Source organism: Tyto alba, unplaced genomic scaffold (assembly GCF_018691265.1).
Source record: "Tyto alba isolate M040663 unplaced genomic scaffold, T.alba_DEE_v4.0 Super-Scaffold_11, whole genome shotgun sequence".
Taxonomy (NCBI): Eukaryota; Metazoa; Chordata; class Aves; order Strigiformes; family Tytonidae; genus Tyto; species Tyto alba.
In genome coordinates, this window is record NW_024881273.1 from 7,011,719 (window position 1) to 7,027,947 (window position 16,229).

A 16,229-nucleotide genomic window follows, 5' to 3' on the forward strand; every position below is an offset into this window, starting at 1 on the left:
GCTATTGTTACACCCTTTTTTATCTGTACTATCATCATATGTATGGAAGAATGCAAGTTTTTGACAAGTCTTCATCCACATTTGTGCTGGCATGATATGCAAGCACTGTGTTACTCAACTCTCCGAAGCAACAACTGAGCCCTATCCTATCTTTTCCACTATTTTTCATTTTAGAGACAATACACTTTATTTAGACATAATACATCCCACATAACAGTGGATCATTCTGCAGAGCAAACCCCATCCTTCTCTGTTATCCTTCAGCAGTTCCTCCTCCCCACTCAAATTCACTAGTTTTATTTCTTGTTCATTTAGTGATCACCCAACGTAAATGTCTTACTGTGATTTTCTCCTCTTGGGCACTTAGGGATTTCTCAAAGTCTTCATGCTTCTTTAGAAGAGCCTCCACACTATCCAGAGAATCACCAAGGTCTTCATTCAGTAGAAATGCCTAAAGTAAGGAAACAAACACATTTTTATGCTTCCATGGTCAATTGCTCTAAGTCAACTCAAGCATGGCCAGTGATGCTTCCTACCACACGGTATTACTGAAAAGTAAAGAGTGATATAATGGCATGGTGTTCCCTGTACACCTCCAACAGCCAAAGGTTCTGAAGAGTTCTTTTTAGTTTCTTATTCAAACAGCATTTTACAAGAGTTAACACACATAAAAGCCATCTCAAGCCAACTTGTCACAACTAGTAGTTTCAGCATTAGGTGGAAACTCTCACTGTAGCAGCTTGGGCAGCCAGATAAATAACTGCGCAGCACCCTGTTCACTAGCGCATGTTTAGTGGCAGTCACTGACACTCATAAATACCAATTGTTTAAGTCTACAAAAGGCGAGCCACAAATTAAAATCAACCCTATCTGGAGAGTTCAAAGATATGCACTCACTTCTTGTTTGCTCATCCAGTTGTCAACTTGTTCAGTATCTCTGTAGAAAAGCTGCAGGTCCATGCACTGTTCATACTGCTGTCTGCGAAGCTCCCATAGTTCTAGCAAGGCAGATCTTTCATCTGAGAGGATGGTCAGCTAATGGATCAGGAAGAGGGATATTTAATAGTTTTATTTAACATTCTGATTCATTTCCATTTCTGTGTAAAACAAGTTGTGACTCTAAAAAAGTGGTTAACACTGGACTGAAAATGACCTCCTGTGTAAGGAATCATTCTCCTGTTACTGACATCATCATCCTTATATAGGGCAAACCTTTTCTCAGCTTATCAAGCTTGAGTAGCAGCTACAACCTTCTGACTTCAGTACAATTTTCCAAATTAAATCTACACAGATTGAATTGACAATTGCTCTTTTTGACTGCAGACCTATTTGTAAGAGCAGCTCTTCAGCAAACCATCCTGCTCTCTCAGCCTCTGAAATCTCTTTGACCCACTCTTATTTACAGCATTTGAACTGTCTGATTGAGCAGTGTTTCCATATGCAGTCTTTGTGAGAGGCCACATTAGTTTGCAAACCAAAATTTAGAAATACTAAATATTTACTGACAGAAACCTAAACTTAGAAAAACAGATAACTCGTTTTTCTTTTGGAGGAAAGATATACTAATAGATAGTACAAACAGTTCATATTAATAGATAGGCAGAAGCTGTCAATTTGAGAACGAAAAGCACACGTTACTTAAATACATGAAAAAAGCCCCATAACCTAGAGGGATGATACTTTGCACCTCACAATCTTAAAAAGCAATTAACTTTTAAATTAATGGACACAGAAGAAAGAGGCAAGGTTCTTCTAGGAGTTCTTGCTCTCAACTTACCTTTTCTTTAACTTCGTCAGAAGCATAGTGCCCAGCTGCAAGCAAAGCCTGGCCAGACTCATCAGCAGATTTGAAGCTATCTTCATGGGCATCAATTTCTCCCTATGAAAGGCGGCATGAATAAAGCTGTTACTCAAATTTATCTTGGAGTGTCAGAATATGAAAACAGCTGTTGAAAATAACACAAGGACAACAGTACGGACACCTGATGATGAACATTCAACTATCTATAAATACGTTACACTTAACATGAAAACTAGAAATAAATGTATTACCTTACAATACAGATAAGTATAAATTCATACGTTAAAATGAAACTGAAGGTTGGCTTTAAGCTGCATTCTTTCTGCTTACTTACAGCTCCTCATGATGGAGAACTTAAACAATCATTACTTCAACTGACTGATAGCAAGTCTAATTATTTTGTATAATGTATCATAAGCATTCTTAAAGGCTTATTTGTTAGTGTACATCTACTATCAAAAACCAAAGTTAAAATATTAAATCCAGTAATGTTAGCTGCATGATCAAAGAATTCTAGTGATACAACATCAGCAGTTCTCAGAGATTGTGTTAGACATACAGATCAGTTGTTGAGGACTGCTGACTGAATTTGGCTGTATAACCATTATACCTTATGTTCCTGATGTCTGTCTAGCAGGGCTTCTGCTCCAGCCACGTCATTGGCAAGTTCATCAGCGTTTATCAGAGCCTTCATCTCAGTCACCCAGCTGGTGAGGTCTCGGAAGTCCGCAAGAAATCGCTGCAGCCTTAGGAAAGCAGAAGAAAATATGGTTGAGAATAATTTGTTTGAATAGTTTCTCCACCCTTAACCCAAAGAAAAGGTTACAAACATAAAAGCTATTTCTCAGAGAGAAAAAACCCAAGACAATACCAAATGCAATCAGAATATTAAATAACAAAATACGCTCTCGATCAAAAAAATAAGCCTTTTAAAGTCAGGAAAATGTTAGGTTCAAAATCAATTTCTCAATGACATGTTTTGCATATAACTTATATTGAAAGTGAAAGGAATATTCCTAACTACAAGCCTGTATTTTGAAGACAACAGAAATCAAAAGATAGTTCTCAAGCAGAGTGTTTCAAGATAGCCCATTGGACCACTTTTGTCACAACCATAACACGGCATGTGTGGGGGGGAACAGACAGAAAGTTTCAACTGCACATGCCTCAGCCTTAAAACAACAAGCAAACAAATTCTCAGATTCCTTTCAGCATGCCTTTATAGTTACTGCCTTTGGCATGTGCGTAACACTTATCAGCAAAAGTGATCAGTTTCTGCTTCCCTTTTAAATTTGCTGTTAATTGATCTGAAGAGATTATGACAGGGAAGGCAAAAGAAAAATGATTGCTTGTGTGGGTCTCCACTACCATAAATCTTGCATTATGGGCAGGAACAAACAGCAGAAAAACAAAACCAGAAGGGATGTAAACTAACCACCATATTATGATAAATTTCTTTTTAATATGGCTTCTCAATAGTGATCTAACAGATTATGTTTCAAAGACAAGGAGGCTAGTATGGAAACAAGATAAGATGAAGACAAATCCCACAGAACAACGCAACTATCATAGAAGCAGGTTCTTAATTTAGTCTAGGACAATACATCAAACCACATGCCATACTTTAGTCTTCACAGAGAACCATAAGGACTCCACAATGAACAGATTTGTAATGCGTATATTAAAAAACCTACTAAAACTAAAATATAATCAGATAATGTACTTTAAAATGCAGATATGAACTCAGATGGAAAAAAAAGCAGACATCCTAAAACATCAATGTGTTCATTTTCAGAATAGATCCATATCCAGAGAATGACCAAAAGCTGTAAGTATTTGTCGTATAAATATTTCTTTTACTAGAAGAAGTTATTGTAAAATATAATCTGGTGAACAAGACTGCTTCTGAAAACACCAGACTCATCCAAAAATTTTGAAAGCCGCATCCCTTTCTTCTCCTCCCAACAGCCCTCCATCAAATCTGAATAAGGAAGAAAGGTCATTTCAGCACGACAGTATTCCTACCTGTAGGAGTCATTAAGGCGACCATGCCTCTCTGCTGCCAGAGTTCGGATCTGTTCCCAGTTGGCAATCAGCTCCTCCCGTTTCACTTGAATTTGAGAAGCATTTATTGGGTGAGACTGCTGCAAACGGTCTGCTTCTGCACAAAGGGCCTTAACCTAAACCCAGTCACAAACAGTGAGTAAGCTTCTAGCCTTCTACAACCAGGTTACCTCATTTAAATTATAGGTAAAATGCATCTTGTACGGGTACCTTATCTTCCAGAGCTGCAAGATCTCTTTCCAGGCCTTCATGCTTACGCAGTAAAGCCTGCACACTGGCTAAATCTCTGCCAAAATCGTCTGAGGCCATCAACTGCCCTTTCTCCTTAATCCAGCTGATTGTTTCATCCACATCCCTTCAAAACAAAGCATAAATTGAAAGCAGTCTCTCTTGTATGGAAAAAGGAAGAAAGCAGGATGTTTTCCTGTATGTATGCCAGATGTACTGGCATACAAACCCATATATATAAACACTGCAGCCAACAACGATCATCCTTTAAAAACAAACAAACAAACAAAAAAAACCCCAAAAAATCTGACTTTTGTTTTTTTAAATCTCAAAAAACCTTGAAGCATATTGGCAGATCATTCTTCAGATGGTGTCACCAGATGCAAACAAGCAATGACAGCACCACTGAACACCATCACCTAGCAGGTCCATTTCCCACTCTGGACTTTTCTCTGACTTTAGTACAGCAAATCTCAAAATGCTGTAGATGGAGATGAGGATAAAGGGACACTGCTCAAAGATCCCCAGAACAATTGGACTGACATCCATCTGACAACAAAAGAATCTTAAAAGGCTCATCAAGGGCAGAAATGGGGGGAAAACGCCCTCAGAAGAAAGGGAAGCAAAGCTGCCATTAGCAGGATTGAACAAAACTGCCAAGTGTTGAAAAGCTAAACCATAATGACTATTCTAAGGTAATTCTAGAGCAACAAGGTCCTCATTCAGTAAGTCATGAAGAAGAGTAAAGCAAAAACGTAACAGGCAACAGTAGCTCTTCTCATACTATTGTGTGCAGCTGAACGCACTATCATACATCCACACAAATATTACATCACTTCAGCAGATCCAGACAAGATCATACCTGTTGAAGCGCTGAACTTCAGCTGCCCCAAAGAGTTTTCCTTGCCTCTGAAGGGCAAGACCCTTAAGACGCTGCCAGCTTGCATTTACTTCATCCTGTTTGGATTTTATCAGTTCTTCTTCAGGGTGTTGTTCCTAGCGAGCAAAGGAAAAATGCTGTTTTCGTATGTTCTGTGGTTTTATATCCATTGATAAAACCTCAAAACACCACTGTTTTTCAAGAGATCAGTTTATAATTACTGTACTTTCCAGATGATCACTCAATTAGATAGTTTCCCTGAAACTCACTGCATAAACATTCAATACTCTTGTAATAGTTTAAGTTTCCCTATCTACTAATTAGTCAATGGGAAGAGAGCTGTAAACAGTATCTTTTTTTTCCCCGGAATGCAATACTTCCTGCCCTGTCTCCATCCCTGATCAAGCCCTAGATGACATGCCAGAAGAGAAGATATATTAAATCCTGGTTGTCCAAGGGAAATACGTTTAACCCCAAATATGACAGTTTCTCTTACTAATGACTACTCCCCACATTTTCAGGAACATTCTCAGCTGGAGCAGTTACTCAAGCTGTTCAGCAAAACAAATAAATCAAATGATGACCATTTAAGATTAAGATAGCCAAGTATCTAAGCACATGCAGAGTAAAGCTTAAATATCTGCTACTAAACCAGGGGGGAAAGAGGAAGTTGCAGACAAAAGCTTGCTGTGTTATACCAGACTTGCCAAAAGAATTTTTCAACACACACGAATGTTTACCTGGATAAGTTTGCCAGCAAACTGGTTCACTTCATTTACTCTTTCCTCATGAGCTGCAAGGTCTGTCTGGAACTCTTCAAACTTCTTTTGCAAAACCTCAACATGCTCTAAGTCCTGCCCAAGCTCTTCTGAGGTCACTATTGCTTCCTAGCACATTGAGAAAAGAAAAATAAATTGCAGTGTGTTTATGGGAAATCACTACTAAAAATCAGGAAGCAAACTGTCCTAATTTTGAATAGGTCAAAGACAGTTACAGTCACTACAAAGTTTCCCCCCATTAAATTCCACTCATCCTCTACCCCAACATCTGTCCATCATTGCAAAAAGCATGCAAGATCATTAAGGGTATTCTTTTTTCATCTTGCTAATGCTCTTATTAATTTTTCAAGTTACTGAGTATAACCCATTCTTCCATCGTAAGTTTTCTGTTTGGTGCAAGATGATCACTACTACAACAACCTAAATTACTGAAAGAAAATATGCATAGAAAAAACATAGTTTTAAAACTATGAAATAATTGCACAAGCTATTTCAGAGTACACACAGTGACTAGAATTTGTTTACATTTTTAGACTGCTTATGGGCATTTGCTGTAGGCTTCTGATGTAAGTTCTTTATGGAAAGTGCACCATCATATTCATTAACAGTTATGCAGGGTTTACAGTTTGAACCCACAGTGACACAAAATAGCAAACCATCATTAAGAAAACCTATATGATCATTTTGTGGCTTTTTTTCCTGATACTGTGGTTTGTGGTCTGTTTCCTCAGAGTTCAAAGAATCAAGAGCCAACAGTTCTCCTGCAGCTAATGTCCTTACAACGTGTATCTAAAGATATTCCAATCATTAAGCAATTATGTACACACTGCTTGCTAGTTAGGCTGGCTACTGTCTACAACAGATCATTTAGAACATTTATAAAAACTATTTGCTTTTACATGTTGTAGATTTCCCTTACAGGAAACTTGAATTTGATTACTGTGAGAAATATGAAGGCCTCCTCAAAGCAGAGAAAGAACTGATTGTTTAACTATGCTCTCGAACATGCAGGCTTCCTCTTAGTCTAGTACCTTTTTATTTGTGGCTGCCAAATGAATAGTAGTTTTCCATACCTACTGCTTATGCAATATGAATAAATGAAATAAAATGTATAGATATCTTTAAAAGCTCTCTGTGAGTACCTGAACTCCAGCAGCTATATGTTGATAGAAAATTTCCGCACAAACACACGAAATTCCCCATCAAGAACACAGTAAAGGCAGGTAATAATATACCTTGTCATTGATCCAGTCCAAGACATCTTCACATTCCCGTAAGTATTGCACCAGCTTCTGCGCTTGCAACAGTTTGACTCCCTTTTCTCTCATCTTGTCCAACAGTAATTCCCACAGTCGGTGCAGCTCCTGCAGCCGAGTCTAGAACAATAGGATGTTGTTATTAAAACCCGGTATCAGTGAAGATTAGATTTATTCCCTTCCGGAGCTCAACAGGTATTTTTTTTCCCCCCCAAAGTTGTACATCCTAAAGCTTACTTTAGATGAAGGGTGGACAAACCTCATAATAATTTAGTCTCTACTCATTAGTTTTTAAAAGATGTAAAGTGATGTAACAACACAAAATAAGAAATTACTGAATTATTTAAACACTTGTTATTAACTAATGAAGCTATCAAATACTTATGTTTATATAACTATGAGGTAAACATTTTGAGATAAAATTTGATTTAAATGCTATGCTTGTGTAAAGTCAGACCAAAAATCTGCTATTGTCCTCTTCAAATGTTCAGTCTTTTACATGGAAGTCAACTCCCAGTAAATGGACCTTGTCTTCATTTGGGCATTTATTTCTAAGACCACATATTTTGTTTCAAGTCACACTTGTGCCACTTTACAGTATTTTAACTATTTCTCTTAGCACTAGTCAGTTAATATATTTAGCCAACATTGTTAAGCAATGTAATACTGAAATAGTAGGATCAATTACTAGTTTTAATATTGAGTGTCTTTGGCTGTACTCTGCCTTTCAAAATTGTTGGGAACAACCGTAAATTTTATAGACAATTAAAAGAAAAACCACACTCCCACACAGAAACACAACTTGCAAAACAGGAAAGTATCTGCTCCACCCATCATCTATAACGCTTTACTCATCAAGATCTGAAACTTGAAAGTCACGCTAGAGAAGCTTTTGAACGTCTAGCATGGGTGGATACCCATTTAATCCTTTTAGAAAGTTCAGTTAGGTAGGTTGCAAGGGAGGAAAGAGCTCACACTATTTCCTAGTGCTGCCCAAAAGGATAGTGCAAACTGTCAACCAAGGAAGGAAGAAGACATTGTATAAAGAAGTTGCACTGCACAGCCAAAAGTTTCACCTACTCGTATGTGGTACCCAACTTGAGTAGCCGTTACTATTGGGCGCTGTGCAGTCCGGTATGGCGTGAAAGACTGAACCATTAAAAGGCAAATTACCACTCCAAACAGAACACAAATAACAACTTTACACTGAGCAGCTAAGACACAGTATTATTTAAGATTACCTAAATGCAAAGCATTTTTTTTTTTTTCTATTTGTGGTAAATGTTTTATGGTCACAATGAGATTTCTAAAATAATCATTACCTTAGGGTTTTTTTTTTTTATTATATAATGTATTAAAAAAAAAATCCATCTGTTTTTCTAAGTCACCACCTTTTCTTAGTTACAATGAAATGATGAACGTATCAGATAAGTTTGATAATCATTACAAAAATATCACAAGATTTCTGCTTCTGAAAAGTCGTAACAGCTCACATCCAAACTTTAAAATGGAAAAAGCTTTAAACTTCTTTAAAGAAAAACGCGTCCATGACTGAAAATAAAACAACTGAGGTCCAGAAACAGCAGATTTAACAAAATGAGTCCTAGAGAAGAAGCTGGTATGCAGAACAAAAGTGAGTGTTTACTGGTGGGGTATGCATGTGGGTATGAGAGAAAACACTACCATAAACAGAGAGAATGAGAATACATAGGAGAAGTAAAAGATAACTATCAAGTCATTACGTAAAATTTACAGTTTGCTCAGACTTTTGAAAACATTGATAATCACTCAAATACTGGCAAATGTAAACCTATCTAGTGCAGCAGCAAAGATTTTAAAAATATGTTTGTCACTGCATTACACAGGTTGGGAGATTTAGGGGGAAACAATAAAACCAACAGTAGATCTCAGAAAATGATTTGAAGAAAGCTTACGGCTTGTTATTGAGGAAGCAGCTGTCCTAAGAGATGTTCACTGCTGGATAAACAGAACACATAGAGCACTCTACTTGGAGCTCACAGAAAAGCCGTGGAATGTAAATTCAAAGAGATTAGAACGTATGGCCAGTACAACTTAACCAGAAGGTAAAGATCACTAGAGACCTGATCTGAGCAGGAGCACACAGAAATTAGATGTCTGAGATTTACTGGTATGGTTGCTTGTGTTACTTATAGTTATTATTGCAGAAAATTAAAATGCTATAGATAAGCAAAAAAATGAATGGTCAACATCCCTGACACAAGGCCTTGTGAATTTGTTGCTTCTTGATATCGTGTCATTTTGGGAAGAGCCACAAGTATAATTAATCATTTGCCTTGTGACTTTCAACACATCTTTGAATTACTGATGATTTTCCACTCCAAGTTCCTGGACTCCACTGGCAAACAGTTCACCTCAGAACCAGATCCAAGAAAAGATATGAGCTGGGTGCTCATGAAAGAGAAAAACAGCTGTAAGCTTTACTAATACAAATTTTCTTGTGATTTCACTGAACAAATACCTGTAGAATCTTAAAAAGTGTTTTAGAATATAGAGTTATCAGTGCAATCTGCACAAGGTGTTTAAGGAAAAGCCTGTAAGAGGCAAAAATAAAAAATAAAACTCACTCTTATGGTTTCAGATGCAAAATGGCCTTCATTAATCATCTGATTTCCAGTTTCATCCAGTTTAATGATAGCCCCTGAATTGGCCTGCACCTCAGCTTCAAAGGCTTGGTGCTTCTGCAGCTTCCCCTATAAGTAAAACACCAAAGAACATGACTGAGATTTGGTGCACAGCCCTCCTCCACAGTTCCCAGAATCAGTATTCTTAGTGTATTTTATGTCTATTCAGCACCAACAAACAAACAATAAAATAACACAGTTGAAATCATAACTCTACTGTATGTTTCACAGGTGGATTCAAACATCCCGATCTTAGTTATTATTGTGTTTGCTCCTGTACACCAGAGTATTCAAACATCTGAGAACCCATCAAGCTAGTTCCACCCACAGACGTTTATTCTACAAATATCTTTTTTTTTTGTGGAAACAGTAAGAGTTAATTCATGTTTATTTACAGAATCAAAGTACCCAACAAATTTGAGGATTAAACAAAGCTGGTTTTACATTGCATTGCATCAAGTAATTTTTTCTATGTTGATTTAGCATCTAATCCATTATTAAAAAGATTCCAATTATATGAGCAGAGAAACCAGGCTTTTGAAGAACACTTTGCAAGGCTGCGGGTATTTGCATCCATCTTTCTTCAACACTCTCAGATCAAGTTACATTTATGCATTTGCTCTGTCTATCCCAGTTGACCTGGTACGCCCTAAAATTTATAGTACAGGAATCATAAAATGGCAGTAGGACTTGCCTGTAAATTGCTTGGGTCTTTGTAATTTTCATCAGATGCTATCTGTAGTTTCTCTTGGATCCATTTTTCAAGCTCATCTGCATCACGCTGGAAAAACTGGAATCGATAGGAATCTTCAAGTTTTTGGCGCCTTAGAGAAGATAGTTCCTTGAACCTGTGGTAACGGTCCAAAACCTGTTGACGCCTTTCTTGGATATCTTCTGCTGTTTCCAACACTTTTACACCACTCGGATCCATTTTCTGAAAGCCCAAAAAAATACATTTTGTTTGTACTATAAAACAATGGAAGGGTAGGAAGGGATCCATGAAAGAAAAGCCTGCTTTTTTAAACTCACATGTGGTTTATTTACAGTCTTACTCTGTTCGTGCAGGTATGTATATAAAATATAAGTATTATACATATAAATAAATAAAAGCACACTTCTAGCAGAAAATAATAGGAAGGGAATATTTACAAAGACATTTAACGTATAGTTGCTTTGGAAAAATATGGCTGCAGTCATATAAAGGCCATATCATCTTGAACTGTCACATGCAAGTGTCCAATATAAATATGAAAAATGTGTTTCTGTGGACATATATATCTATAGATATAGAGACATAAAATGTTTCTTGTACAACATAAAATCTGAAAACATTTTATTTCAATTACTCAATATAGATAAACTAAAGTAAGAATATTACTGTTTAAACAACAGCTAACTGGTCCACATGTATCTATAAATATTATACATACATATATATACACACACATCTCTGTGATGCATGTCTTCTCAGACAAATTAAAAAAGTTACAAACCCATCCTGCCACTCCCTACCTAACCTTTCAAAAGCCAGTACAAAGGCTCACAGTGCTCCACAGATCTGACCTTAGACAAGTCAAGGAGCATTTTGTGTAACTGTGACCTTGCTCTGCGTGCTTCAACTGAAAATCTTTGTACATTGCTTTAAATACTGAACCCTCTTATTGTTACCACAGAGAGTGAAGAACTGACCACTGTTCCTCTTTTTATCCTATCTATTAAAATTGGATAGCCTTTAATTTTCAGGTCCTAAACTTTCAAAAAGCAATTTGATTTTCAATACGAGATCTGTGCATTAGAACAGAACTATAACACAAAATTTTAAAAGTAGTATCGTTATTGTCATCAGTTTCGATATCTACCCACTTATTTGGCAACTGACTTTCCATATCAAGAAGCTGTTGCAACAAACACTCCATGCGAGAACAATTATGCAATTAATGTCTTGATGTACAAGTGTTTACATGTATAGCTCACTTCGTGCTTTTATTATAAATTCTGCAAGCATCAAGATGAATGTACTTCTCATCAATCCTATCAAAAATAGGGTAGAAACCCAGTCTACAACTGCACACTAAAAGACATGAGCAATCTCTTAAAATACGCTGTTAAATACCAAATTGTTATTTAGTCATTAGTTAGCCGCATGCTTTAGACACATATCTTATAATTGTATGAAAAACTCCACAAGTTGGAAAGCAATCTATATGGCCATGTTTTCTGTTTGGTTTCCAAGCACTTGTAAAGGGACTGTCTGACAGAAAGGAACATATGGGGGCGAATTCACACATTCCTGAGCTCTCTTCCAACAGTCCCACCCCGCGAGAGGACAGCCATTTCAGCAGCAGTTGTTACTCCCGTGAACTCTGAGCCTCAGCTGCATTGCGGCAGTTTAAGGACGGAAAGAAAATTCAGCTTTGATTTCTCTTCCAGATCTGGGCATTTCACTTATTGTCAAAGGAAGGCAAAGAAAACAAAAACCCAACCAGTCTGTGTAGTTTATATTATATAAATGAAGTCCAAGCTTCACCTGGCAGTAGTGCCAAAGGCTCCACTTGATTAGCAAATCTGAGTATTAAAAGATCAAAACCCTGAACATAACCTGAGCTCAACTACAGATCTGTTTTCCTGAGAACACAGCTGTTTTTTCAAGTACAGTTTCAACAACCTTTTCACTCCAGGAGAGCAAGTTATTGCTAAAAACTTAATTTCCTGTGTTGTTACACTGTTTGAATTCTGACACTTCTTTTAAACTGAACAGTGTTCAGGATAACAAAGTGGCAGTTAGCCTACATGTACTGCACAACTGTAGCTTATTCTGCTTATTCTGGTTACCGGCATTACCATGAGAAAATTAAATCCTAGTTAGTCTTTGGAACACTGTAGAATCTTCTGCTGCCAACTTATATTTCAGTATTAGAAATAACTCCCGTAGCCCAAGTGATTTTAAAATCACTTCAAATTATTAAATCATGCAAATAATTACATTATTTAAGTTATCATTTAAATTATTTTTACATTTTTGAAAACCCAATAGAAGACCTCCTGTAATTTAGCCTGTTAGCTGGTTTGCCTCTCACCACGTAAGTCATGCAATCTGGCTCATCTTTTTGCTGGAATTCATTAAAAGAAAGGCTCCTTTTATAACTACAGTACGTTGAGTTAGTCAATTGTAAAAGAAGTGCTTTGGTCTAGCAATAATAGACTGTTCTTTCCTGCAGCAGATCAGCTGACGTCAGCAAGTCTGTGCTCTGCCAGAGCGTGATCAGCAGTCACTGGGGAGCTCTGAACTCCAAAGTCATCGATGCTGCAGAATGATGCAGCCTACCTCCAACGTTTTCATGCTCCAACTGCAGTACTCCCCTGGAATACAAAGCAGTTCCCCAAGATGTTTCTAAACCTTCTTGGTTCAGTTACACCATCTGAAGGCATCCGCGATACACTCTGCACCCCTAGCACGAGAACCACCAACAAGAAGTTGAGCTTTGTGTTTTTAACATGAAAAAACATCGCTTATACTGGGACGTACACGAACGCCCAGCCCGACCCCAGATAACCGGCCTCGTCCCCGGCGCTGTGCGCAGAGACACCACTCCCCACGTCAGGGCTGCCCCGGCCCCCCCCGTGCTGCCTGCACCCGCAGATAAGGCCGGGCAGAGCAAACCTTCCAGGCGGTGCGGGCAGGAGGGCTGGCACGGCCAGCCCCAGCCTCGGCCTCCCCAGCAGCCGTCGTCGCAAAGATGTCCCCAGACCAGCGGATCTTAAGGAGGCCTTCGCCACGGTAAGTCAGGCTGTAAGGCTAACTCCAGAAAGTCACTTGTCAGCTTAGGTCTAACTGGAAAAATAATCAGAAATTTGCACTGTACCACTGTGGTGGTATTTTTTCCAAAAAAAAAAAAAAAACCAAACCCAAACCACCAAACCAAAACCCCAAACCAGACCAAACCACAACAAAAAGAAGTAAACTTAATACCAAAAAAAAAACCCAACCAAACTTACTACTCTCATCTTTCAATCTGAAGTGATTAGCGTTCCCCAGACAATACAAATTATACAAAGGGTACACTAAAATTTGCATGTGAATATACAACTGCAGATATTTATAGACACTGCAGTGCAACAACGATGATGTCAGCAACATCATTCAAGTTTGGGAAACAGCGGTATCGAGGTGGGTTAAACAGGAATTACAGCAGTGCCACTGGGGCAGACACACAAGAGCTGTCAGCATTTCCCTTACCAAAACATGTTTTCAGGGATTTAAAAACTCATACATAAAATACTTCAGCACTACATAGAAGGTTTTAGCATATTTTTAAAAACAATTACATGAAGCTTAAAGAATTAAACTCCTTTGCCTGAAAAACAATCAGATATCAGTATATAAAGATCACTATCTTAAGATGTAGTAAAATAATTACTTTAAGACAAGTCCTGATGTGCATTACATATATTCAGCATATGTGACCCTAGTAACAGCCTGTAATACAAGTACTTTCCCTCTCAAAACACTCCCTGCTTCCCAAGTGCACACAAATTAGCAGCTTGATTCATTTTTTTGCATTCATCAATATTATGCATCCGAAGTCTTGTCAAAAGAACATTTAACTGATATTGGCTACTCCTTCCTGCCTCCCTCTTGAGGGATGGGAATGGATTGCTGATCTTTCTTCTTTAAGCAAAAAAAAAAAAAAAAAAAATTCTAATATTGGATGTGAAAATAACCTTCAAAAGGAAAGGACAGAGGAAAAAATAACCGCATACATTTTTTTCCAACTTTCATTCCTCCCATTCCCAGCTTCCTCAAAACGCTAGGGAAGAAGTAAGCCACTACTTACATCTCAACTACAAAAACATCACAACTGCCTAGTTTAGTGCTAAGTTAGTATGTACTAGTACTGCAGGTAAATAAAAGAGAATCCTTGAAAGTATGCGCAGCACTGGCTCCTGCTCCTGCAAAGGGAACTGCAAGAGCATATTGAGTTACAAAGAAGTAACTGAAGGATGTCATGTCATATACCCTATATTAGAGATTTAAAACACCATTCTGACAAAATTAATGCCTGGTCATTTGGTTTGTTATGAATGTAAATCTACAAAATAAAGAAATTTGAAGGGAGGACTATGTGCAGCCAAACCCTGTGTCCAAATACTCCTGGTTACTGTTAAAGATGGTCACCTACAGCCTCAAACCTCTACAAAAAGCCAGAAAAATAAGTCAAGTGGTGCAGTACAAAAAACCAGTCTGTGTTAAAGTCACTCTTTAATGCCAGAGTCATACAGACTAACCGCAGCACAGGTAAACTTCAAACAAGCCCCAAGATTTAAGTAGGTATTACAGGGACACAAGAAACTGTAGATTAAAAAAAAAAAAAAAAAAAGGTAAATTAAATTTGAATTAAAGCAAGCTGCAAAACTAGTCATTTAGGCTGATTAGAAGGTTTGTGCACAGCCTTAACTGCACTTTTGAAATATGAAAGACTATTAAAGACCTGCTCATTTTTAGGCATGTAGTCTTAAAATTTTAATTCCACTATTCAAATAAAAGCAGCTGAATTGCCTATCTGAATTCAGTGCCTTCATGTACAAGGGGCTTTTCGGCTTTGTTTTGGTTTTAATATCATCACAGACCTTAGATAAAACTATGCAGTGCTGGCAAGGACTGCACTCTGCCGAGACTCCTGAGAAAGCAAATTACCTTGACTGCATTGCAGAAATGCAGAGTTTACAGGTAATGTGATATTATGTAATTAACCCCAGCATTTTCCATTCCCATGTTATCTTTTCATTGTATTTTTAATTGTAGTATAAGCATGTACATAACTATAATTTCCAAATAAAATCTAGTTGCTTGTGTTACCCAGCTGAAGCCTGGTCCGCACATCCTATTTATTTTAGCACCACTGAACAGAAAACAGCAAAGATGTAAAAACAGTTACACCACAACAATACAAGGATTATAAATCTGTGCTAGTGGATGGAACAGGAATCAAAGCCAACTTAAAATGCATAATGTTCTTTAGTGTAAACCTTATCACAGTTGATTTTTGGATGCTATAAGTAAAAAGATACTGCTCAAGTACTTCTTAAAACAAAAATCTCTTCGAAAATTAATCCACATCAAAACCTGATCATACTGAACTATAACAATTATAAAATGTTCACACATCATGCATCACAGGCAGAAATTAGAAAATTCAAAGTATTAAAGGAAAGGCAGATCAGACTCAACACTGAAGTACATATAAAGCACCTGCTATATAGAACAAACTCTCAAACGAGAGCCTTTTGTTACAAATAGGTCACTGCAATAAAGGCAAGCAAGTATGGCGATGACACTTCATGCACTATGTAAAAATACCTGGACTTTGACTTTACGAAATGATGACAACATGATGAAGGAATGCAGAATCTAAAAGGGAGGGGGAAATCAAGATAACATTCAACTAAGGACTAGCATAGGGACATGGCATCATTTTTTTTTTTTTCAAAATACATATTCCATCACAGTACATGTTTCATACTTCCCATTTGGTTCCTTGCCACATACAGCAATTTGGT

The 16,229-nt window shown here is 37.5% G+C and overlaps 1 protein-coding gene across 7 annotated transcripts in view; it reads right to left on the reverse strand.

The window, feature by feature from the left end:
- Positions 1-16,229, reverse strand: part of SPTAN1 (spectrin alpha, non-erythrocytic 1) — a 52,705-nt gene that overhangs the window by 33,383 nt on the left and 3,093 nt on the right. For 5 of the 7 annotated variants that reach the window (XM_042786806.1, XM_042786805.1, XM_042786802.1 and 2 more), the window contains exons 1-12: positions 16,030-16,077; positions 10,366-10,605; positions 9,615-9,740; positions 6,988-7,128; positions 5,714-5,860; positions 4,956-5,089; positions 4,076-4,220; positions 3,827-3,981; positions 2,412-2,547; positions 1,778-1,879; positions 898-1,035; positions 341-451 (exon numbers count right to left, since the gene is read on the reverse strand). In XM_042786806.1, the coding sequence (XP_042642740.1) occupies positions 341-451; positions 898-1,035; positions 1,778-1,879; positions 2,412-2,547; positions 3,827-3,981; positions 4,076-4,220; positions 4,956-5,089; positions 5,714-5,860; positions 6,988-7,128; positions 9,615-9,740; positions 10,366-10,605; positions 16,030-16,062 (1,608 nt within the window). In that variant the 5' untranslated portion in view covers positions 16,063-16,077. Of the gene's footprint in view, positions 1-340; positions 452-897; positions 1,036-1,777; positions 1,880-2,411; positions 2,548-3,826; positions 3,982-4,075; positions 4,221-4,955; positions 5,090-5,713; positions 5,861-6,987; positions 7,129-9,614; positions 9,741-10,365; positions 10,606-16,029; positions 16,078-16,229 lie in introns of those variants that run through there. The other 2 variants (XM_042786804.1, XM_033012035.2) reach the window with 1 other exon arrangement.